The sequence below is a fragment of the Dendrobium catenatum genome, unplaced genomic scaffold (assembly GCF_001605985.2).
Source record: "Dendrobium catenatum unplaced genomic scaffold, ASM160598v2 fragScaff_scaffold_743, whole genome shotgun sequence".
In the NCBI taxonomy this organism is placed as follows: Eukaryota; Viridiplantae; Streptophyta; class Magnoliopsida; order Asparagales; family Orchidaceae; genus Dendrobium; species Dendrobium catenatum.
In genome coordinates, this window is record NW_021319205.1 from 657,579 (window position 1) to 682,000 (window position 24,422).

Here is a 24,422-nt window from a genome sequence, read left to right on the forward strand (position 1 = left end):
AAACATACACTTAATTTAATTCATAGACTCAAGAAAGATAAAATTACAAACTCTTACAAACATCAATCATAGACTACCCACTATTAGGTCATGTTCCTTTATCAGTGTTTAGCATATATTATATATGAAATGTTAGTGCATACAAAAATGATTTGCAATCTTAACAAGTAGGAGAACCTAAGTAAACTCCAATAATATTTGCATTCATCAAAACATATGCTTGGGCTTCCAGATTAAAATAATATCCTCTTTTTTATGATGATAAATATTGCTAACCAAACAAGCTTAGGATAAGATTTCGTAATGTCTAACTCAACAAGCACACGAGCAATAGACGGACGGGAACCAATAGCCGTAGCTTCATCGATTTTAAGAGGTTTCCCAAACAAACCACCAAGGCCAGATAGAATCCGAGGCGAAAAAAAGTGGGGACGAAGACGAGGAAAGGAGATCCAGATGGGAATCACCGGTGACTCAACACCAATGTCCAAAGTCGGCGACCATTTCGTCAATTTCATAAAACAGTTAAAAACAAAATACGAACGGTGGCAGAACACTCTACAGTAATCTAGGTCATCCGCTAACTTAATCAAAATATGCGATTGATCTAAAATCGTAATCGAAACCTCATTCTGTAACTTCAAATTAAAGAAAAACTTGCGAATGGCTTCCAACGAAGGTCTTTTGGCAGGGAAGAAACCAACAAGGGAGAATTGAAAAGGAGCTGCTAGCTCAGAGATTTCCTCATCAGACACCCAAAGAGACGGGATTCCACGGAAAGTAGAGACATGCAGATCCGGAAAAGAAGATTTCGGACCAGCCAAAGCTTGAAGAAAAGACCGAGAATGAGAAACCCCTCCCAAGAAACCAGGGTCTCTAAGCTTAGAAGAAACCATGTCGGAACCACCGGCAGGGGCAGCACAACACCACCAAAACAACAATACACCAAACAAAGAAAAGTAAGGAACAAAAAACTTCCCTGAGAGCAGACGGAACTCCGACGACAGCAGCCCCCCGAGGGGCGGGGAGAACCCGCCGCCAGAAATCCCACGCGAAAAGCCACAAGGAAAAACCCTAGCGCGAGCTGATCTATTTGTTTTAACTTTCGAGTCTTTGTGTATATGATGTTTGTGTGAGTTTGACTTAATTGGCCTAAATATCCCAAAAATAAAAAATAAAAAACAAGCTAGTACAACCAACAACATATCTACTCCCTATTCGACGAATTTTTATTGGGTCAGGTAACCTGATGTAGAGAAACATCAGGTACCCAATAAAAAAATGTCACATGCACTTTCAATAAAAAGCACTCAGCTTTAAACAAAAAGTAAGTGCATGTGGCATTTTTTTATTGGGTACCTGATGTATCTCTATATCAGATTACCAGACCCAATAAAAATTCCTGTTCTACGTCACTAAAATACAAAGAAAAGGTATAACACATCACAAATGACTAAAAATAGGAAGGTCCCTCCCTAATCAGGTGTAGCTGAAATGATGGGTGAATGGTGAAAAATTGGTCGCTAAACCACTCTTCATCTACCACGTGCTGACGACATGAATATCCTTTCAGAGAATTTGAATAAAGCAAAGACTGCTAAATCATAATTTTAATCTTTCCTTAAGTTAGTGTGTCAATTTGAAGATTTTTTTTTTTTCGAATCTCGTTAAATTTCAAGCGTTAAAATTGAGATCATAATATCAAAAAAATTATTCCAATGACAAAATGCTAGAAAAACTGCTCGGGTTTGCCGACCAATTGCCTGTCACCAACGAGCAATTATTACATCCGGTGTCCGAATGCGTTCATAGACCAATAACCACGTGCCACATCACCTAAAACTCGGTATTTTGGACTCGGTATTGCTCGGTATACATTCGGACTGTTCGATTTTTGACCGGATATAATAATTTCTCGTCATCAAGTGATGCTAACGCTTGGCCATGTGCCACATGCACCTCTAGCTTGTATGAAGATTTATAAATTTTCTAAAAAATAAATGCAATTCATTGTATTAAATAATCAAGAAGTTTCATAGGAAAATCTAAGAATTTCAAAAAAAAAAAAAAAAAAAAAAAAAAAAAAAAAAACATTTGTAACACTTCAAGCTTTTGTAAAATATAAATATCCCTTCATAGGTGAAGGAAAAACTTACACCAATATTACAATCCCTACATTAGAGCAACCCTCTAGTAATCTAGTTTTCCACCTAAGCACTAACCTTAATTTGATCTTAAATAATAAGCTATTAAATTAAATTAAGGTTTTGTTTGGAACAACTTTTTTATTGCTTCTTAAAACAGCTTTCTAATATAAAAATTTAAATTTTTATACTAAAAAATTGCTTTAAAAAGCAATAATAAAGTCGTCCCAAATAAAACCTAAAAGATATAAAAAGTCACCCACCACCTAACAATAGCTCGCCAAAAGTATTGGATGATCAACAATAGCTCGCCTCTTGTCACCAAAGGCATTCTCTTGTTGTTATACTTACCACAGAAAAGCAGAAAGATAAATGCCACTCTGCCCGCATGAATACCTTGATTAACTTTAAATGGGGTGGCAATAGACGAAATAAATGAAAGAAAAATAGAATAAAAATGAGAGACGCAACAAAGCCTCTCTCTATTTTGACTTTCCCATTTGCCACATCTCATTTGTAATATTGCTCAAACCCCAAAACACCATCAATCATTTTCTATGGTCCCCATCCCATTTATTTGAAAAAGTTAGCACAAAAGTAGTACAAAGACAATCTAAGAGTTTTGATGCAGAGACAGTGAGATTTGATAAAAACTGACAACAATAAGTGACAGTGAGATTTGATAAATACTGACAAGAATAATGTTAATTTATCCATTGGAGAAAACATATCCTCCAGCTTGATGAACAAAAATCATCACCAGGAAGTAGGTCAACAATTTAGAAAAATTATTATGTGCGGACACTGGACGGAAAGAACCGCACGAATTTGCTACGTTTTAACAAAAGGTCGGTAAAAGAATTGCAAATATTCAACTATGAATGCATTTTTATTGGACTTTTATTGTTCTTTTGCAAAAACATAATAAATATTCAATTATTTAATAAATTTTTACAAAAGTGCAGCAAAAATTCAGCAAATCCGAGCGGCTCTCTCAGTCTGGTATTCGCACAAAATAATTTCTCAACAATTTAAGGCTTCATTTAGTACAATTTAATTTACCTGGGTAAAAAAATAAGATGCTAAACAAGTAATAAAAAAACGCGCAAAAAATCAGCAGAACAAAACAAAAGCTAATAAGCAAATAAGCAGAAGTAAACCCATATTATAGCAATTCCAATAAGCATTCGAAAATATTAGCAAAATTATCAGTCAGGTTCCGTTCCGATAACTAGTAAACAAGAAACAGGAAACAGGAAAGCGCAGAAGCACAACCCATTCAATAACAGAAATACCAAAAGACAAACAAGAAAACTACCTTCAAAGAGAGAGAGGATAAAACCTGCCAATCTTGGAATAAAAGCTAGCCAAAGAATCCGACCTTAAGTTGAGATTCTTTATTCCCTGACATTAGCAGATCGCTTAGGCCACTTCAGCTTCTGCAGGTTCGAGGATAGCAGCCTCAGCTTCCTGAACTTCCTTCTCAGTCTTTCTGCCTTTCTTTGACTTGTAGTAGATGCTCATAAAGGTTCCCACAGAGCCATATTTCCTGCGGCATTGCTCATAGAGGCTCCCATCAAACATTCTCCAGAAATCCTTCTCACTGAGTTCAGAAACTGCGTACTGGGGTTGGAATCCATGGTTTTCAATCAGCCACTGCTCGAGATGATGAACAGCCTCCGCGCCATTGTATTCCTCGCCTCTAAGGACCGGTCCCGGAGCATAGTATACGCCGACGTCGGTAAACATTTGGGCGTAGCTCGTGTCTCCCTGCCTGTGGTGGAGTTCAAAGCCTGCTTCTGGAAACACCATGGTTTTCAGAGGGAGTTTGAACAGGCGATGCGGACAGAGCCAGATGGGATAAACCTGGTAAGATTCAAATTAGCTCAGAATTGAAGCATTCGTTGGTGATTTCTCTCAAATCATTTTGGATCTATAAAGCTATAACAAAAGCAATAGAAGTAGATAATACAAGATAGTATAAACAATTCTTCTTTATAAAGTAGTTTTTTAGTACAAAAATTTGTTGGGATGGCTGTCTTAATGCTTTATAAAGTAATTTTTTAGTAAAAAATTAAAAAATTTATACTAAAAAGCTACATTAAGAAGCAGAAAGAAAGTAGTCCCAAACGAAGCCTTAATCTCTATTTCTTGATGAATATACATCATATAAAAGGCCTGTGTATAGGCATAAAAGAGGGCAGTAAAAGAAGTACAAAACAATTTAAAGCATTCTGCAATGCAGGGATTTATGCCCTGCAAATCCAAAGAGGCAAATAAAATATCAACAAGCAAAAGTTTGGCATAACTCATTAAGTTGTTCCTGCATGACTTACATTGAGAGTCAACAGAGATCTCATCATAAATATGAGGCTTCGGAAATAAGCAGAAAGATAGTTGGGTAATAATGCAAATTTTCTTGAAGATAAGATAGAGGATTAACTTTAGCAAAATGAGTAGATTGACGAAATTAAGGACATCAGGAACTGGATGAGGTGTTTGTTCAGGAAGTATAGTTGTAGATGAATCATCAATTAGAAGAAATAAAGACTTTATAAACTTTGATAGTTGTTTCACACAGAAGTTTGAAGAATAAAAGAGCAAGCAAAACCAAAAATTCAAACAACAGAGAAGTTTTGGACCTTTCCATAAAGACGTGCATAGGGGACATTATTTGGCAATGTTGGTGCAGAGAATATGATTATGGCATAGATAGAGTGGTTTTCACCGAACAATACTCAAGAAATGAGGTTAAAAGAATTAAAACTTGAGTGATGCCAAGAATATGATGATGCTCATATTCAACTTGACCATTCTGAAGATATATAACAATACAAAAGTATTGAAAGTTATATTTTGCCTCAAAGTAGGGAGATTTTATACAGCAACAACCCTTAATTCCACTTTGTGATGCCAAGAACATGAATCCTTTTTCTTCATTATTTAAGAGTCAATTTCTCATTAATCTATTAAAAAAAAGGACATTTCAAATATTTTATAACCAAGCATTTCTAGGTCTACCTACCTTTATTAACATAGACTAAATCTAATACATTTGCTCTCCCAACTGGGTCTTCAGAAGGCCGATATTTTAGGTGTCCAAATCATCTAAGGTAACTCTCTCTAACCTTATCAATCACTGGAGCTACTCCAACCTTTTCACGTATATATTTATTTCATTATGTCTCAAAGAGTCAAGTCACTCATCTACCCGAGCATCCACATCTTAGCCAACATTATGTGCCATAAAGCATTGTTTGACCACTATCTTATTAAATTTTCCTTTTAGTTTGCGGGATACTTTTCTGTCACACAATTGTCCCGATGCATTCCTCCCCTTCAACAATCCAACTTGAATTCTACTAAAAATATCCCCATTTATTTCACCATCATTTTGAACAATAGATCCAACATATCTAAAATGTATACTCTTATTAATAATTTGATCATCCAAAGTCATAATCCCCCCACTAGATCAATTACTACAAAAAGTACACTTTATGTATTTGCTTTAGATCTACTCAAATGAAAATCTTTAGACTCTAAAGTTGAGCTCCATAATTCAAGTTTTTCTTCAACTCCCACTCTAGTCTTATCAACAAAAAAAATAGGGAAATTTTATAAAACATGAAAATTTAGTATGAATCATAGCAATAAAATTAAAATAAATTCAAAAAATTCTAATTTTTTTTAATAAATAAAAGCAAACTAAAACAAAAATAATCATTAATAAAGGTAATAAAATATCAAAAACTACCCATAGTAGGATGCAGGCTAGGTCCATATGTTTCAACAAGATCAAATGGGGCATTAGCATAGGGGTTACCTTCGTTAAAAAAAAAAGTAAATCTAATTGTTTTGACGTTTAAAATGAACTACAAACATTGATATAATTGTGGACTGATCACTAATGACCATGAAACAAATTTATATAATGAGCCAGACAAAACATGTTCAAGACGAAAATGTCAAAGATTGAATGCTGTGGAAGTGGTGGAAACAACGGATACCCATAGAAGAAACATATGATGGTATATTGAGATTGATAAGAGCAAACAAACGACCATCTCTACATCATATCCTAAGAATCTACCCTGTACCAAGATCCTGCTGCATAAGATATCTAGAGAAATTATAACATCGCATCTAAGTTCATATAATTGCCTAACAAAAACAAGATTGAGTTTTTATTAGGATAGTTAGGCATGTGTAAAGAAAAGATAAAATAAGAGATGACATATGAGTATGAGTGACGGACCGTTTAATGCCATTTATAGTGTAGATTAAACGATTGATATAACAGATGACTTGATGACATAAAACGCATGAGACTTAAAAATATAATTCAAGTGGAATGAGTTCCAGGAGATTGTATAAGATGGGCTTTGAAACATTCATTAATGTGGTGTCATGAATCAATTTGAAGCAATGGCAACATTTTCATTCAAGACAACTATGAATAAGCTAGCTCAAAGCGAGATCCAGAAACAAACGTAACAAAGCAAAATCAATAATAGAAGATTCATAAATGACAAACTTTTGATGTGCCAAGGCATGTTTTCTTAAAGTTATATTTAATTATGGCGATATCCAACTTGGGGAAAGAAGGCTTGCAATGGAACAAATACACCTAAATTGTTTTGTAGAATAGAGAAAACCACCGGGAAATGAATGAGCGATCATGTTCTTAATGATCAAGAATAGCCCGAATATTAACTTTGACCAAGGCTGGATTAAGTTGGGCCTAAATAGGTAACTTTCAGCTGAAATAGCATTGATGGTTTTCTAGGGGCCACTCTGAGATTATGAAGAATGTGACAGTAGATGTCAACGTTACAGCCCACTAGTAGAGAATTGAGTGGCAAGAAAATCCCAAACAACCTTAGTTGTATAATAGCTACGAAGATGAGAGTGAATGGTAGGAGTGGATGTGATACTGATTTAGCTAATAACCTTATGATTTGTTGCAACTTAATCCTTTTCACATTTGAGAACAATTTAATCATATTCATCTAGAAGTCTGGTGAGTGCAAATTCTTTGACAAACATACTCCTAAATTTAATATCCCCTGAAAAAATATAGACATTTCCTTACTCTAGAGAGTATAATTGGAGGAATTTAGAGTAATCGCAATAGAATGAATGGCAGTTCTTTGAACTAAGTAAAATAGTGAGCTTTGATGGGATTCAAAGTGCAATTGACTAGGATTGCATGGTAGAAGAGAGCAAGATAGTAGATAGTTGAATAGAGCCACATAGCAAAGTCATAAATCAAAGAGGTTGTAGATCGAATTTTAGTTATATGAATAAAACTTGAGGCACAAATTGAGTTATGATCTATTGCATCCCTAAATGGGTTCAAGCACTTGAATGATGCTTCCTTGGAGTTATTATATCAGCAAAGAGTCATGAACGACCTTAAAAAAAAAAAAGCAAGTTAGATAACAAAGGGCAAGTGACAGATCATGATCGCGGGACAAACAAATTTTCTAGATTTAGTGGAAGTGATGATGAGTGATTAGCAGTTATGATTTTGCATAGAAGGAATGTGGCGATCAACAATGGGCAGGGATTGGAACGTCAATGTGACCACAAGATCATGATAGCAAGCTGCCTATGATTGAGCAACACAAAATCATGATCAAGTTAGTAGACGATTGTGATGGTGCCAAGAACGCATGGAGTATACAGTGATTGACAACAAGTTATGTTGAAAGTAGGTGGAATCGCCAAAAAGAGGCCCCAACAGTGGTAGATTGTGATAATGAAGAAGATCTCAAAGGCGTCGACAAAATGTGGCTTTTGGGAAAATAAAGCACTATTTTAGCTTATAATACCATGTTACGAATAGCAGAAGTTGGAAAGAAATTGATCTCTATTTTTTTATGAATATACAACATAAACAAAAATTATTTGTTAGGAAAAATGGAGAACAAAAGGAATATAAAATATTCTCCATAATGATAGAGTATCATGATAATGAATTATTGGTATTCAGAGATTTGCAAGTACTATGAAATATTTATGGTAATACTCGTAATGAAGCAAAATTTAAAAGGAAACCCTAAAAAATATGATGGAAACAAGAAATATATACAAGGCCTATTTATAGCATGAAAAGTGAGCAAAAAAAGGATAACAACGTATTGTCATAATGATAGAGCATCATAATAATAAATCACTGCTATTCAGGGTTTTGCAGATATGGTGAACAAATAATGCATGAAATTATAAAGGAAAACCCCCAAAAAATGATGGCAACACGAAAGTTCTTGTAAAATAACTCCAAATCATGACAAAAAAAGTTCATAAACAAGTTTAATAATTAATCCAATATGTAGTGCATTGTATAAGAAAATGATATTAAGGAAATACCTTCACAATTTAACAAAAAGATATTTTATCATAATTATGTACAAAATATATCCTCTATTTAATGAAAGTTGTGAGACAGAGTTACCTCCATTTCCTGGTGAACAAATTCAAGAGCATCTCCAACTTTGTAAAGAGGAATCAACAAGTCTTGTATCACATGCCTGTCATGATAATAATTCCTAATAGCATCTCCCTGTGTGGCCTTAAGCAGTGAAACCTTTGGAGGCATTATCCAACCAAGAAGCCACCTGAACCACCATTGATCGGCAAATGGCAATATAAGCTTTCCCTCCCAATACAGACATCTTGTGTGCCTATGATAATATTCTCTGGTTGGAATGTATTCAACAAACTCACCCTTCTTTAGTGCTTTCTGAGCATGTTGGTAAAACCAGGGCTTAAACCACCATCCTTGGTTGTTGATTACATTTCCTTTTTTCTTTGCCTCTTCCTTAGAAGCATATACTCCAGTCATGAAGACACCTTCCGTAGGATTGTATATCATCGCCTCAACAAAATCAGGAACCTTTGATTGGTCTCCATCTCTTGGTGCAAAAGAATCAGCATATACCTGTGCAAGTTCTTTCAAGTTTCCTCTTGCTGGTTTGTAAGTTAGTTTCATGTACTCTTTAACAGGTATGAGCTTAATCTCTGCAGAAACCAAGAGCCCAAGTGTTCCTTGAGACCATGGAATAGCATAGAAAAGGTCTGAGTACTCATTATCTTTTGTTGCCCTGACCACACGTCCATCAGAAAGCACAACCTCTAGAGCAACAACAGTATCAGAGAACAAACCGTATATATGAGAGCTTCCTTCTATGCCATAGCCATTGATTAGACCACCAACCGTGAGATCATCAAGCTCAGCGACAACAGCAAGGGCTAAATTCATCGGAACAGTAGCTCTTGTAATTTGGCCCATATTAACAAGAGGCTCCACCTTGGCAACCATCCTCTCTTTATCAATTTCGAGGATATTTCTAAATGCTGCCAAATCAACCTCGAAATGCCTAGCACGTTTATAATCAACATTCCTCATGCCCACTGCAATATATGGCTTTCTGGCAGTGCACACAAGACCATCTTTCGTTGGATTTCTTTGTTTGAGACGATTCACAACTTTCTTGACATTTTCTTCATGTTCCTCCTGTCGTTTTTTCTCAGATTTCATTGCAGATTTTACATCACCAACGTAAGTAAGGAAGTAGACAGTAAAAGAAATTGGGAGGACAACAAAGATGACAAGTATCCATCGGAAGTGAACCAAAAAGTCCACAATATCCTTCTTCCTTTTCGGTCGAAGCGGTGCCCGAAGATCCGACATAGTTAATACTTTGTGCTGAGAAAAGGAAAAAGATTAAATGTGTAAGGTCCAGCAACTGCTGTTCCAACAAAGACTTCAACATAAGTAGTATATAGCTGAATAGAAAAATTAATCAGACAATTAATATATAGACAAAATAAAATGAGACGGATAAGTAAAATTGGGGAGCCAACAATTGTGATAGACTAAACCAGAATATCTCCATACTGCTAACCTGTAACAACCTAATTGATACGTCATCAAAAAAATTATCTTAATCGAGCACGAATCTCAATGCAAAATCAGGTTGGAAACTTCCGAAATTAAAATTGGGACCATCCAAACTCCGATTTCAGCAAACTTATAGTCGAACTAAATGTCTCAAAAATACGAACCCAACGACACCAAATTCAACTCAATCCGAGCCCAAATGGGTCCAAATCAAGGGTCTGAAGCGTTGTTGGAGGGTTTGAACCACAATTTGGATTACCAAACGGTTTCCAAAAATGACATGCTTATAGTCGAATCAAGCGGCTCGACGAGACAAATCCAACGAGCCCAAGATCCCCGAATTACGACATCATTAAGACCTTCAAATGTCTGGCGAACGGTACATGATCAAGGGATTCAACATCGGCCGTTCATCCAACAACTCCGCATTTACCCTTGATCTCTCATCTGCTTACGGGCCATGCCACTCCAGGAAATCTATAAATAGACCCCTCATTTCTATTGTGAGGGGACCGAAGCAAGAAGAGAAGAAGAGAAGAGAAGGAAGAGAAGGAATAAGCTCCTCCTCGACCACCGCCGGAGTTTCGTCGGACCACCACTTGAGGCCCTCTGTAATATCCTGTGTTTTGATTTGCCCATTTTTTTCGGGATTCATTATAACTCCAAATTGTAATCCGTCTTCGCATAGTATTTTGATTGAAGTACTTTACTTTTATAAATTTTTTGTAATTTTTGGACACTGATGAAAATCTTTAAAGAATTTGTACATGTCGGTACAAATTAGGATTTCGGGAGCTTAGGTGTCTATTTTATAAACCGATTTTATCGATATTTTTTAAATATTATGATTTATTTTATGAATATTTTTATGTAATTTTCTGAGTCCTGAAATGAATTATTTGAATTTTATACTAAAAGAAATTATTTAAATTAATTATATAATATTGTATTATTATTTTATTCTAAAATATCTAAAGTCACTCAAATGATTTTAAAACCTTCTCCCTGAAGTCATTCAGCAAACAGAGAAGCCGTGAGGGTTTTAAGAAGGTTTTGTGAGGAGAGAGAAAGAGGAAGCTAGATTTTGGAGTCCGTGGTATGATTTTCGTCCGTCGTCGTAGTTGAGATAATCGCTCGTCTTTCTGTAAGGAATCCATAGCCTATTTCTGATTTCAAATATTTTGTGTTTTTGGTATTTTTTCGCTCAAATTTGAGTTTTCGTTACTGAAAAACGTGCATAACTTTGTACTGACAAAACTTTCAGTGCGTAACTTTTTGTATGTTATAGAGACTGTGATTATGAGTATTTTGAGTATTTATTTGAGATTTTTCACCTGGTTATTTTGAAAATATAGGAATTTTTGTCTACTCCAAAATTTATTTTGATCCCTAAAAATACTAGCGTGGTAGAATAAAAGTATTAAAATGTCGTTTTATATTATCTCTGATAATTTAGTAATTTTATGCAAATGTGCATTTTACTCTAATAGAATTCTTTGTTGAATACAGTTATGACATTTTGGCATCTTTTTAATTAAGTTTAATTTTACAATATTTGTTATAATGCATTGAAAATGGATGTGGATATGTGTTTGAGTAATAGTCGGTCGCTATTACTGTTATATATTGATAATATTATACGTGTGTGAAACAAACAAGTAAAGACTGGTTGACCCGTTGGTTGAAGATTGATTTACCTATAAGATGGTGTGCCAACGAACTTTCCTTTAAATACTACGGTTTGGTGTTATCCTATAATAATTCACGTGATGCACAGATTGAGAGTTATAAGGAGATTATTACTATGCCAACAAGCAAAGGGTGACAACTCTATTTACTGAACAACGGTTTACTAACACTGATTCTAACACTTAAAAACAGAGTGATAGCCAGGACTTCTACTTGTTTAGTATGACAACTGAAATCCATATTTCTGAGGCATCTTTCTTAATATTGTATAGATTTATTTTTACTGCACGGACTTACTGTTATTGCATTACTCTATTATTCCTACCATCGGATTACTAATGTTACTGATATAGACACTAATACTATTTGATATTATTGTTTCACTTTACTGATCTTATGCATGTGATACACTGAGCAAGCGATAAAGAATAACTGGATAGCATGTGTACCTTCAATTATGATTTTACTACATTGATTTGATTTCAACAGTCATTAATGATGTTTTGATTTGACGTTTTATATGATTTTATATTGATTGATATTATGGATACGACGATTGTTTTATAAATTTGACATTCGTATTAATTTACTGCTTTACTGGCTTTCGTTATGTAGTATTTTATTATTTACAGATTCTTCTGCTACTGTATTTGAGTTTTATTATTCTTGCACATATTCAATGATCATACAACTGCTACTTCTATGATTTGATCCTTAATATGCATATTGCTCTTTTACCGTGTTTTGAATTCAGTTTTAGATTTTGATGTCCTGTTGGGCTTTTTAGGCTAATTATATGTGATTAATTGATTTCATGTAAATAGCCTGCCGCGTGAAGCTTTATACTGACACTAATATAATTTTTGTTAGCTTTTGGTTCATGTATTTTTGTAGCCAGTGTGGCCATTGTATATATTCTTCTGGTAGCTACTTGTGGATTGTAATTATGAACTGTCATAATGTCGATTATGTTTTATATTTTATTTACATTCTTTAATGCAATATCAACTCTAGATGTTTGTATTGATCTGGAATAAATAAATAAATAAATATAAATAAATAAATAAATATATAAATATATATATATATATATATATATATTCTTTCACTTAGATCATGGGACATTACACCCTCACCCTCGCCGGACCACCACTTGAGGCCCTCACCTTCGTCGGACCACCGTCTTACGTCGTTGCTCCGCCGTACCACCACTTGAGACACTCACCCTCGCCGGACCACCACTTGAGGCCCTCACCTTAATCGAACCACCGCCTGACGTCGTTGCTCCGCCGAACCACCACTTGAGACCCTCACCTCCGCCAGACCACTGCCTGACCACTGCTTGAGGCCCTCACCCTCGCCAGACCACAACTTGAGGCCCTCACCTCCACCGGACCACCGCCTGACGTCGTTGCTCCGCCGGACCACCACTTGAGGCCCTATGCTCTACCAAAACACCACCTCCGTAATCTATTACAGTCCTTCCAACCTCCATCACCAGACAACGGTATTTCTGACCTCGATCTTCTGTTAACTACGGTTTTTCGAACCCCTGTCTCCTACCGACTACGGTCCTTCCGACCTCCGTAACCTACTACAGTCCTTCCGATCTCCATCACCAAATAACAGTCTTTTTGACTCCAGTCTCCTACCAATTACGATCTTTTGGACCACTATCTCCTGCCATCTACGGTTCTTCCGACCTTCGTTACCTACTACGGTCCTTCCGACCTCTATAACCAGACAATGGTCTTTCCGACCACTATCTTATCGACTATGGTCGTGCCGACCAAACAAACATGTCTATATTGTAAATCTCACCATGTAATGTGCTCTATATGATGTACATTTGTACCATCAAGCCAATTTCTTCTCCCAAGGAAGGGCCTCATTTGTAATCGATTGCAAATATTAGTGGATTCATTCAAACTGGGCCAGGCCCTATGGTAACTGATTAGGATCCCAAGGTTCCGTCGTCTCGGACATATCATGGATTTCAGTCTATCAATACTAACAACTATTGATTCCCGTGTGATTGTATTTAGGTAGGAGTTTATGACTTTCATTTGAAAGTACCCCTAATAGTGGGTCTTACGGTCTCTATTAGAGGTGACCCAAATAACGACTCTTATAAATTAACCCTATAGACTAAGATGCTCGAGAGTTTTGAATGGATAGGTCTTAGGCTTCCTTAGAAGTTGCATGATGACTGGTCTTACGACCTAACCCTGTAAGCTAAGTGACCTGTATGATAGGTCTTACAACCTAGCCCTATAGACTAGGATGCATGAGAGTTTTGGTTGGATAAGTCTTATTGCTTTCTTAAATGTTGTCTGACGACAAGTCTTACGACCTAGCCCTGTAAGCTAAGTGGCCCATATGATAGGTCTTACAACCTAACTCTATATTCTAGGATGCTTGTGTAAGGGGTCTAGGGTTATCTAGGCATTTCCCTCATAAGTCAAACTGTGGCTTCTATTAAAAGTTGTCAAAGTGTTAATCAGAGATGAGGTTAGGTCATTTTTACCTAAAGCTTTCCCCTTAAGTCAAACTTATGGCTTCCATTGAAAGTTGTTGGGGTGTTAGGAGTTTAATGTTTTACACGCTTCAGTGTTTAGACACCAGCATCAGCATCTTATATTGTCAGCTTTGCCTCAGTACTAACATGCAATTATTATTTTGACACTTACTAGCCAACAATTATTTTCTACTTTAGCTTTCAGTAGTGTGTTTATTATTTTATGCTCGTAACGTTTTCTATTACAGTTGTTTGTTACGCTACTTTAGCATTGTTGTTTGTTCTTTACTAGCTTTCCAGCACTTTGCTCCGCTTGCAGTATTTATCTTTACTTGCTAATTTTACTTTCAACATTAATTTTATTCATTATGTGCTAACATCTGTTTAAAAGCTTATATTTAATTTTAAATTTTTTAAAAATATTAAATATTAGTTAAAGATTTTTTTAGCTTTAAAATTTAATTTGTTTGAAGATTTATTAAAATTTTAATTTATTATTATTTTTAATTAGGTTAATTAATTATTAAATTATTTAAAGATTGAATTTCTAATTTGATTTTTTTATTCAATTAATTAGTAAATTAATTTAAGCTAAGTTAATTAAATTTGTCAGAATATCCCAATTTGTATGAATTTAAAAATTATTAAATTTGTTTTGCTTGATTTGAAAATGAATAGATTTATTTTTATAATGTAATAAAAATAAATTTAATAATTTTCAAACTCATATTAATAAAAATTCTATCAAAATTTTTTATATAATATTTTATTAAAAAAATATATCATTTAGATTGTAAAATTATTCCGAGCCAAAATTTATGCACTCAATATTAATTATTAATTTTAAACTTTAAGAAGAAGAGGCAAAAGATAAAATATAAAATAAATCATTATTCTATGATTAAATGAAAGCAATTAAAGAATATTAACAAAAATATTTTTGAGAGTAAAATTCTATATTTTAAGATTTTGTCTGTGTATGAGAAAGTTAATGTTATGTAGAAAAAAGTTGATAGTGATACTAAAAATGTTACAAAAAATGTGTTTGGAGTATCAAAGAGAAAAGTTACCAATAGTAAAAATATTTAATGGTGAAATCAAAATGTGAAAAAAAAATTAAAAAATAAGTATATTTGATAAAAAAAATTGTTTAGCTGTAAAAATTATGATAATTGAAAAAGATATAAAGAGCCCATAAGGAGTCTAAGAAAGCAATTTGCAATATAAAAATTTTAGCTTTTAATGATTTATATAATAAATTAGATATTAAAAAAGATAAAAGATATATGTACAAATTAGCTAAACAAAGAAATATGAGTAGTAAGAATTTAGTTAAAGTGAAATATATTAAGGATGATCAAAAAATACTTTTATTAGAAGAGGATGTTCAACAAAAATGGATGAGATATTTTGCTAAACTTTTCAAAGAAGATTATGGGAATGCGATTGACTTTAGTGACATTAGTACTCTAAATGAAAATGAAGATTTTTATTTTTTTGGCGTACTAGTAAAATTGAAGTTAAAAAGGCTTTAAAGAAAATGAAATGTGAAAATATTGTTAGATCTGATGATATTCAAATAAAGGTGTGGAAATACTTAGAAGATAAAGGTTTTTTGGCTTACTAATCTTTTTAATATTATTTTGAAGGTTAAAAAGATGCTAAATGAGTGGAGAATAAATGCGTTGATTCCTAATTTTAAGAATAAATGTGATGCACAAGATTGTGTGAATTATAGAGGAATTAAGTTAATGTGTCATACTTTAAAACTATGAGAGCAAATATGGAGCGTAGATTGCAGCGTGATACTATTGTTTCTGAAAATCAATTTGGATTCATATCGGGTAAGTCTACTATGAAAGTCATATATTTATTGAGAGATTTGATAGAAAAATATAGAGAATAAGGAGGATCTACATATGATATTTATTGATTTAGAGAAAGCATATGATAAAATTCCAAGAGAAGTGCTATAAAGAATTTTCTTGAAAAGAAAGGAGTTAATAATGTTTATGTTCAAGTCATTAAAAATTTGTATGCAAAGGCTGGTACTTGTGTTCAAACACAAGGTGGTTTGACCAAGTATTTTCCTATTTCAATTGTATTACATCAAGGATCAACCTTAAGCCCATATCTTTTTACTTTAGTTATGGATGTTTTCATTAGACATTGGCAAAAGGTTGTAGCCTGGTGTATGCTTTTTGCTGATGATATTCTTCTTGTTGATAAGACTAGAGAATGAGTTGAAGGTAAACATAAATTACGGATGTAAATCTTAGAGTTTAAAGGCTTTTATTTGAGTAGACCTAAAACTAAATATGTGGAATATAATTTTAGTAATAATAGATCTAGTGGAGGGACTGTGATTTCAGGTGATCAAGTCATTAATAAGAGTAAGCATTTTAAATATTTTGGGTCTATTGTTAAGAGTGATGGAGAAATAGATGAGGATATTATTAGTAGAATTCAAGTTGAATGGTTGAAGTGGAGGAATGCATGGGGCTTGTTGTGTGATAGAAAAGTCCCTCTCAAATTTAAGGGAAAATTTTATAAGTTGGTAGTGAGACCCTCAATGCTTTATGGTGCGGAATGTTGGTCATTAAAAGAGAAGCATAATATTTATTTAAATGTTGCAAAGATGAGGATGTTCAGGTGGAAGAGTGGCTTTACTCTTAGAGACAGAATACAAAATGAGCATATACTTGAAAAAGTTGAAATAGCTTCAGTAGAAGATAATATTAGAGAGAGTCTTCTAAGATGGTTTGGTCACAAAAAACAACAACCTTCCGATAACCCGGTTAAGAAAGTAGATGTATTAGATTTGAATTAAGTTAAGACAGGTAGAGGTAGACCTAAAATGACTTGGTTAGAAAATATTGGAAATGACCTTTCTTTATTAAATTTAGATGAGAATTCGACTCTTAATAAGATAAGAAAAATGATTCATGTAGCCAACCCCACATAGTGTGATAAAAGCTTATTGTTGTATACTAATATAAATTATATTGGAATATTTTGATACAATATTTTACCAAAAAAATATCAAAAGATTATTATCCTAGGACAGAGATAATAAAAACAAAAGAAAGGAAACAATCTGGAAATAGTAAATGATTTCATATTTTTAGGATTTTGATTCAATAAACAACATATTAACAAATTTAAATATTTAATTTTGAGGGGAAAAACAAATTAAGTTTCTATTTTTTAGAAGAAAAAAAAGAAGAGAATAACAACAGGTAAGATAGAACAGGTTTTTCCAATCAAACTGAAGAAATGAAGTTTTACTTGGGAAACCCCTCCATACCTCCAAGATAACGCAACCTGGTAATTGAGATCCTGAGACCTAAAACCTATCCGGCTCTGCGTCGAAGGATTACCGAGGAAAGGTTGATCAAATCCCAATGTCACGCTTTATTAAATTATTAATCGTGGGGACCGAGTCCATATCTCGAGGAAATCAGAACACGTAGCTTCGCGCGCGATCACGTGTTCTGAGTAAACAAATGCAGTTTCTGACAATGCAGTGGTTTCAAGTTTTAGCCATAATTTTCTAGTGACAAAGAGGAATTATGCTAAATCTATACAAACAAGATTTATACTAAATCTATCCAAACAGAATTTATGCTAAATCTCATTTTCCACTGTTAAGCTAACCAGGTTTTTTTTTTAGGAAAATCAAGAGGTTTGCATCTGGTATTAACAAAGTATGGATTCAAATGATCTACAAAATCCTACTTTAACTAAACCCAAGCAGCCCTAGAACATAAAATAAACAGGGACCACGCTTAACGGAAGTACGGAACAAAGATCCGGCATTCGCCGCAGAGCTCAGTTTTACACCATACCTCGCTCGATCTTCCCACAAACCTCCTTCGATTACCCTACACTCGCTTCAGCAGCCGCCGGAGTAAAATCTCCAGCCGCCGGGCCGGAGATGCTTGGAGGCGGATTCTGGAACTGACGTTGAAGTAAGGCCAAGAAGCATCGGCGTTTTAAATTTATAGACGGAAAGGGTTTAGCCAGGCTGTAAACTACAGTACCCTACAGTACTATAATATTACGTATTTACCATCAAACTGTTGCGAGACAGAGCACATGACAACACCATAAGAGACAATCACGCGAACGATCTTACACAAAACAACTCAGCACAATGCGATGTAGAAAATACCGTACAAAGTGGTTTTTTACCGTCGGATCAGCGCTTTGCAGTAATAGTCGTGCATAACATCAACAGCATTTTTTTTTTTTACTTTTTTTTTTTCTTTTTGGTAAAACGCACTCCTATATTTTCTTAAAATAAAAGAACTAACTTTTCTCTTCCATTTTATTTTTTCAAGAGCGTCTTTAACTACTCTTAATTAAAAATAAAAATTCTAAATCAATGATAACAACTTATACTAATTATAAAAATAAGTTATAAGCAGTCAACATTCTTTGAATTCGTTAATATAAAATAGATGGAAATAGATTATTATGACAACTTCTTAAATTGAAATTGTTGCCCTCTAACAAAGGTGAAATTATTATGTGCAAAGACCAGACGGTAAGTTCATAAACAAATCCTCTGGAAATAGTGATGCTCACATAAGGCTATAGACATTGTTTACACCATGTACAAAGTTTTTGTACCAGGGGATTTCTGTGCCTTTTGTGGATCCCCTTGAGCAGAAGCTTGTACACACGTATTAGATGGTTATACAAATTCTATGTACACCTTACACATTATGTGTTATGTGCACAAGCTTGTAGATAGACTGAGTACAAGCTGTATACTCTTAGTGTGTACAATCTTATGCACAGTGTGTACGCAGTGTGTGTACAAGTGAAATTCATTGCCCTTAATTGATATGGTTATTACATAACTTCCATATAATGTTGACATACAAAATAAAAAATTATAAGCGCACTATGTACAATTTGTACAAACTCTGTGTACAAATTGTATGCACATTGTGTACAACGTTGTACACAAATTGTGTGTAAGTCGTATGCACATTGTGACATGTTATACACAATGGTGTACAAGTTGTACATAATGTGTGTATAAGGGCTTTTCACCTTGTACAACTTCATTTACTGTAAAATTTAGCTTATTTCCCTTGATGATGAAGGCTTGCTGGTACCATCCCATGCTAATAACATCATGCATATCAGGCGTATATTATGCTCAAATATTCAAATGGAGGGAACACAATAAATCAAATTTTGTTTAAATTCTTTTAAGCTTCCTCCATTTCATCGCATAATATATCAACTAAGGAGTCGCAAATAGTTGTAAATATTGAGGCTTTGCGCACAACAAAAACTAAACTTTGGAATGTACATATACAATATATGTATATATGTATTAATTTAAATTATAAACAAATTATATACATTGGATGTAAAAGCTTATACACTATGTGTACAAGCTTGTGCACAGTGTGTGTACAAACAAATGTAGATGGTGTACATATATCGTGTACAAGCTGTGAGAGAAAGAGAAAGAAGAAACCTAGATTTGGAAGTCGTATTGCGATTTTGTTCGTCGGGACAGTTGGGATATTTGTTCGTCTCGCTGTAAGAAATCTTTACCCTATTTCTGATTTCAAAGATTTTAAGTTTTTTATATTTTTCTGATCAAATTTGTATTTCCATTAATAAAAAATGCGAATAATTTTGTATTTGCAAAATTTTCACCACTTAACCTTTCGTATGTTATAGAGATCAATATTATGAACATTTTGAGTATTTATTTGAGATTTTTAACATGGTGATTTTAAAAACATAGCAATTTTTGTCTACCCCAAAATTTATTTTAACCACTAAAAATAGTGTAGTACAATAAAAGTCTTAAAATATCATTTTATATAATTCATAGTATTTTGATATTTTTTTAAAAATATGTATTTTTTTCTAACATAATTCTTTGTTGTCTACTATTATAATATTTTGACATCTTCTTAATTAAGCTCAATTATATATTATTTACTACTGTTTCAGACTAGAATATACGCGACGATAGAGTTAAAACACTTCCGTCTCAGCATTGTACGAATATCTAGTACACAAACAGAGGAGAAATAGCAACACCGGGATTTTTACGTGGAAAACCCTGAAAGGGGAAAAACAATGGGGCCACGCCCAGTTGAAATAGTTATACTAGTGTTCTCTTGAAGTACAAGAGGCTGATTCGTCCTTAAAATTTAGGACGATCATATTACAATGAATCTCTTTAGGATTGAAAGTCAGTTACAATGTCGAGTAGAGTTTCGACGTCGTTCCGAAGTTGAGTAGAATTTTGACGTCGTTTGGAAGTCCGGTAGAATTTCAGCGTCACTTGGGAAGAATTCCGGCGTCCCTCGGGCGTCCGACAGAATTTTGACATCACTTTGGCATTGGGAAGAACTCCTGCGGTGGTCGAGGAGGAGTTATTCCCTCCTATCCTTCTCTTCCCTCTTCTATTCTTCTTCTCTTCTTCTTGCTTGGGTCCCCTCTCATGAGAAATGAGGAGTCTATTTATAGATTTTCTGGAGTGGCATAACTTGTAAATAGGTGTGATAGCAGGGGCAAATAGGGAGTTGTCGAATGGACTGCTGATATTGAATCCCTTGATCGTGCACTGTTCATCAGACATTTAAAGGTTTTAATGATGTCAGAATTCGACGATCTTAGGTTCGTTGCATTCATCTCGTCGAGCTGCTCGATTTGACTATAAGCTTGTTAAGTTCTGAGACCGTTTAGTAACTCAAATTATGGTACGAACTTTCCAATAGCACTTCGGGTCCTTGATTTGGACTCATTTAGGCTCGGATTGAGTTAAGTTTTGTATCGTTGGGTTTGTATTTCTGAGACGCTCAGTTTGACTATAAGCTTGCTGAAATTGGAGTTTAGATGCTCCCGAATTTAATTTTTGAAGTTTCCTGCTCGATTTTGCCTCGAGATTCATGCCCGATCAAGATAATTTTTTGAGAATATATCAACTACAATGTATTGAAAATGGATGCGGATATGTGCATGAGTAATAGCTGGTCGTTATTACTGTTATAGTATATTGATAATACTATACGTGTGTGAAATAAATAAGTAAATGCTGGTTGACCCGTTGTTGGAGACTGATTGATCTGTACAGGATGATGAGCCGACAGGCTTTCCTTTAAATATTGTGGGTTGGTGTTACTCTATACTAATTTACGTAATACACTAATTGGGAGTTATAAAGAGATCATTACTGTACCGACGGATAAAGTGTGAAGACTCTATTTACTGAGTAAATGATTTACTAACACTGATACTAATATTGAAAAATACAATGATAGCCATAACTTCTATTTATTTTGTGTGACTACTGAAATGTATGTTTTGAGACATTATTCTTATTATTGTACAAATTTATTGTTACTACACGGGTTTATTATTATTTTATTATTCTACTACTCCTACCACTGATTTACATATTGATACTATTTAATACTATTTATTCACTATATTGATATTAACCATGTGATATGCTGAGCACGTGATATAGAATGTTTAGATATCATGTGTACATTCATATATGATTTTATTACATTGATTTGATTTAGACATTCTTTACAGATATTTTGATTTGATGCTTTATACGATTTCTATATTGATTTGTATTATGGATACGACGATTGATTTATAGATTTAACACTCGTACTGGTTTACTACTTTACAAGCTTCCGTATTATAGTATTTTATCGTTTATAAATTCAACTATTATTACATATGAATTTTACTGTTTATGTATCAATTCAATGATCATATGATTACTATTGCTATGATTTGATCCCTGAAATACATATTGCTCATTTACCTTGCTTTGAATTCAGTTGTAGATTTTGGTGACATGCTGAGCTTTTTTAAGCTCATTATATGTGATTAAATGATTATGTTAGGGTAGGGGAGCAAGAGTGTGAGGCTGGTCGGGATTCTTCAGGTTCTATTTCTTTTAGTTATTACTTTGTACTCATGACAGAGTAGTTATGATATGATTGTGTAAATCCTGAGTAGTGTTAATTTTTGGAAATGAATACATATGTGTACATTGATGTTTTAAATTATATAACTTGTTTTGCTGTTTAATATTGATAGATTATATTTGATAGCTCTGGTTGTTGTTTATGTAAAAAATAAAATAATAATTCTTCCAAGCTTGTACACATACTGTGCATAAGCTGTACATAGTATGTGTACAAACTTGTACACACTGTGATAAAGTATAGCATAGACTGTGCATAAGGTTGTCCACAGTATGTGCACAAAGCTTGTGCATAGTGTTCAATATTGGAACTATTATTCACATTCTCAAACTCCATAAAATTTATGTATTTCCTCCAAGCCAATTAATAGTTGAATATAATTAAGATAGACACTTATTTCTACAGCTTAACAAAAGCTATTAGCTTTTTTCTTATGGAATTTTTACAATATACAAGTTCACACATTGAACAATTTATATGATATAAAGATAGCTCTAAAAGTTTATAATTACATAATATCCACAAAAATAATTTGTCCCTCATACTAAAGCCTAAACAGCTAAAGAGGATGAGAGAGCGATGATCGACCGTTCCTTCTTGAAGATAAAGAGCACTGTGAGAGTTCGGATTCCGCACATAGTAATCTTTGTTGAACGAGATGAGAGCTCTAACTCCAAAATCCTAAAAAAAATTGGTCTTCTGCTGGTTTTAAAAAATGAACGGACGCATCGCCTTTATTTTTTTCAAATCTATAACCTTCGGACTGGGTCGGGTCATCGGGTTGCAAGAAAATTATTATTAATTGAATTAGCAGGGACAGATCATCGAATCACACGTTAATAAAAAAATCAAGGTGATTGTATACAAAATAAAATAAAATAATGTGTCAAGACCTGATTATAGTCCAGACGGGAAGCTACATTTGGACTACTCAAAGAATAATTTCTCCCCAAATGAAGCCAAAGTCTTCAATTTTTCTTTCTTTTTCCACACAATGATCTAAAACCTAATTCATTTCTTTACCCAACTTTTTACAAAACTCTATTAAGATACACTTATATGATCAACAAAAAAGATAACGCCATTACAAACTGCAATGCAACACTAATGCCATTTATTTAAAACCACTTGGAAGCATTACAAGCCATTTTGGCAATACCAATACTTGAGCTTTTCCGCAGCTCTAGTAACCTATCAAGTCACGAAAACCCTTTTTTGTGATGAGGAACCAATCCGCAAAGCGGATTGTAAATTCCGGTCGACCCAGCAGGCTACCCACACCAATTAGTCCGGGCCAACACTTAAGACTTTCGCTACCACCCATGGAATTCGAACCTGAGACCTGAGCTTTGCCCAACCGATTCTCTCCCACACGAGCTAAGCAACGGTGGGTTGAAAACCCAAACACAAGCACATAAAGAAATTATGAATCAACCACACATTACAAGGAGAAATCACAATGATTGCACCTCCTCATTACCATCATTTTCTTAATTTCATTTGCATATTACTAAAACACCAATAATCATATGAACTAAAACATGAGCCTAAGATTTCATTTGGGATAGTTTTCTTATTGCTTCTTAAAGTAGTTTTTTATTACAAAAATTTTAATTTTTATATAAAAAACTGCTTTAAGAAGTAGTAAGAAAACCATCACAAACGAAGTCTAAGAAACACACAAACTATAAAGGTGCTTATTGTTCTTCACTGATTTAACACATTTTCACAACGATGACAACAACGATATAATGCAAGCTCGGAAGGATAATTAGCGAGGATGGATTCTTGATGAATGAATGAGACCTCCTCCTACAACAATGGTGAATGATCAATGAAGGCGAGCAACTATGGGTGGTTGAAGGGCGACGAGCGATTAATGATGGATGGCTGAGGAAGGGTCTTGACCGCGATAAGCAGCTGAGAATGGTCGAAGAGTTTCAGCAACGATGAGTAATGACGAATGAGATGGATTTTCAAAGATGACGAGTGTCATGTTGACTGGGAAGTTGGAGTCTCAATGGTGGCAAGTGATGGTGAAAAACAAAGGAACATGTATTGACCAGGCAAAAGGGTAGGTAAAACTAAGGGTTCGTTTGGGATGACTTTCTTACTGCTTCTTAAAGTAACTTTTTTGTACAAAATAGCTACTTTAAGAAGCAGTAAGAAAG

General features: G+C 34.1%; 1 protein-coding gene across 1 annotated transcript; it reads right to left on the reverse strand.

Annotated features, from left to right (window-relative positions):
• Nucleotides 1-3,307: 3,307 nt before the first annotated feature.
• Nucleotides 3,308-18,268, reverse strand: LOC110097493 (delta(24)-sterol reductase). The gene is made up of 3 exons (XM_020823873.2): nt 18,109-18,268; nt 8,605-9,858; nt 3,308-4,010 (listed from the first exon to the last, which is right to left on the reverse strand). The coding sequence occupies exons 2-3, from the start codon at nt 9,841-9,843 to the stop codon at nt 3,567-3,569; spliced, it is 1,683 nt and encodes a 560-aa protein (XP_020679532.1). The 5' UTR covers nt 9,844-9,858; nt 18,109-18,268; the 3' UTR covers nt 3,308-3,566.
• Nucleotides 18,269-24,422: the final 6,154 nt, after the last annotated feature.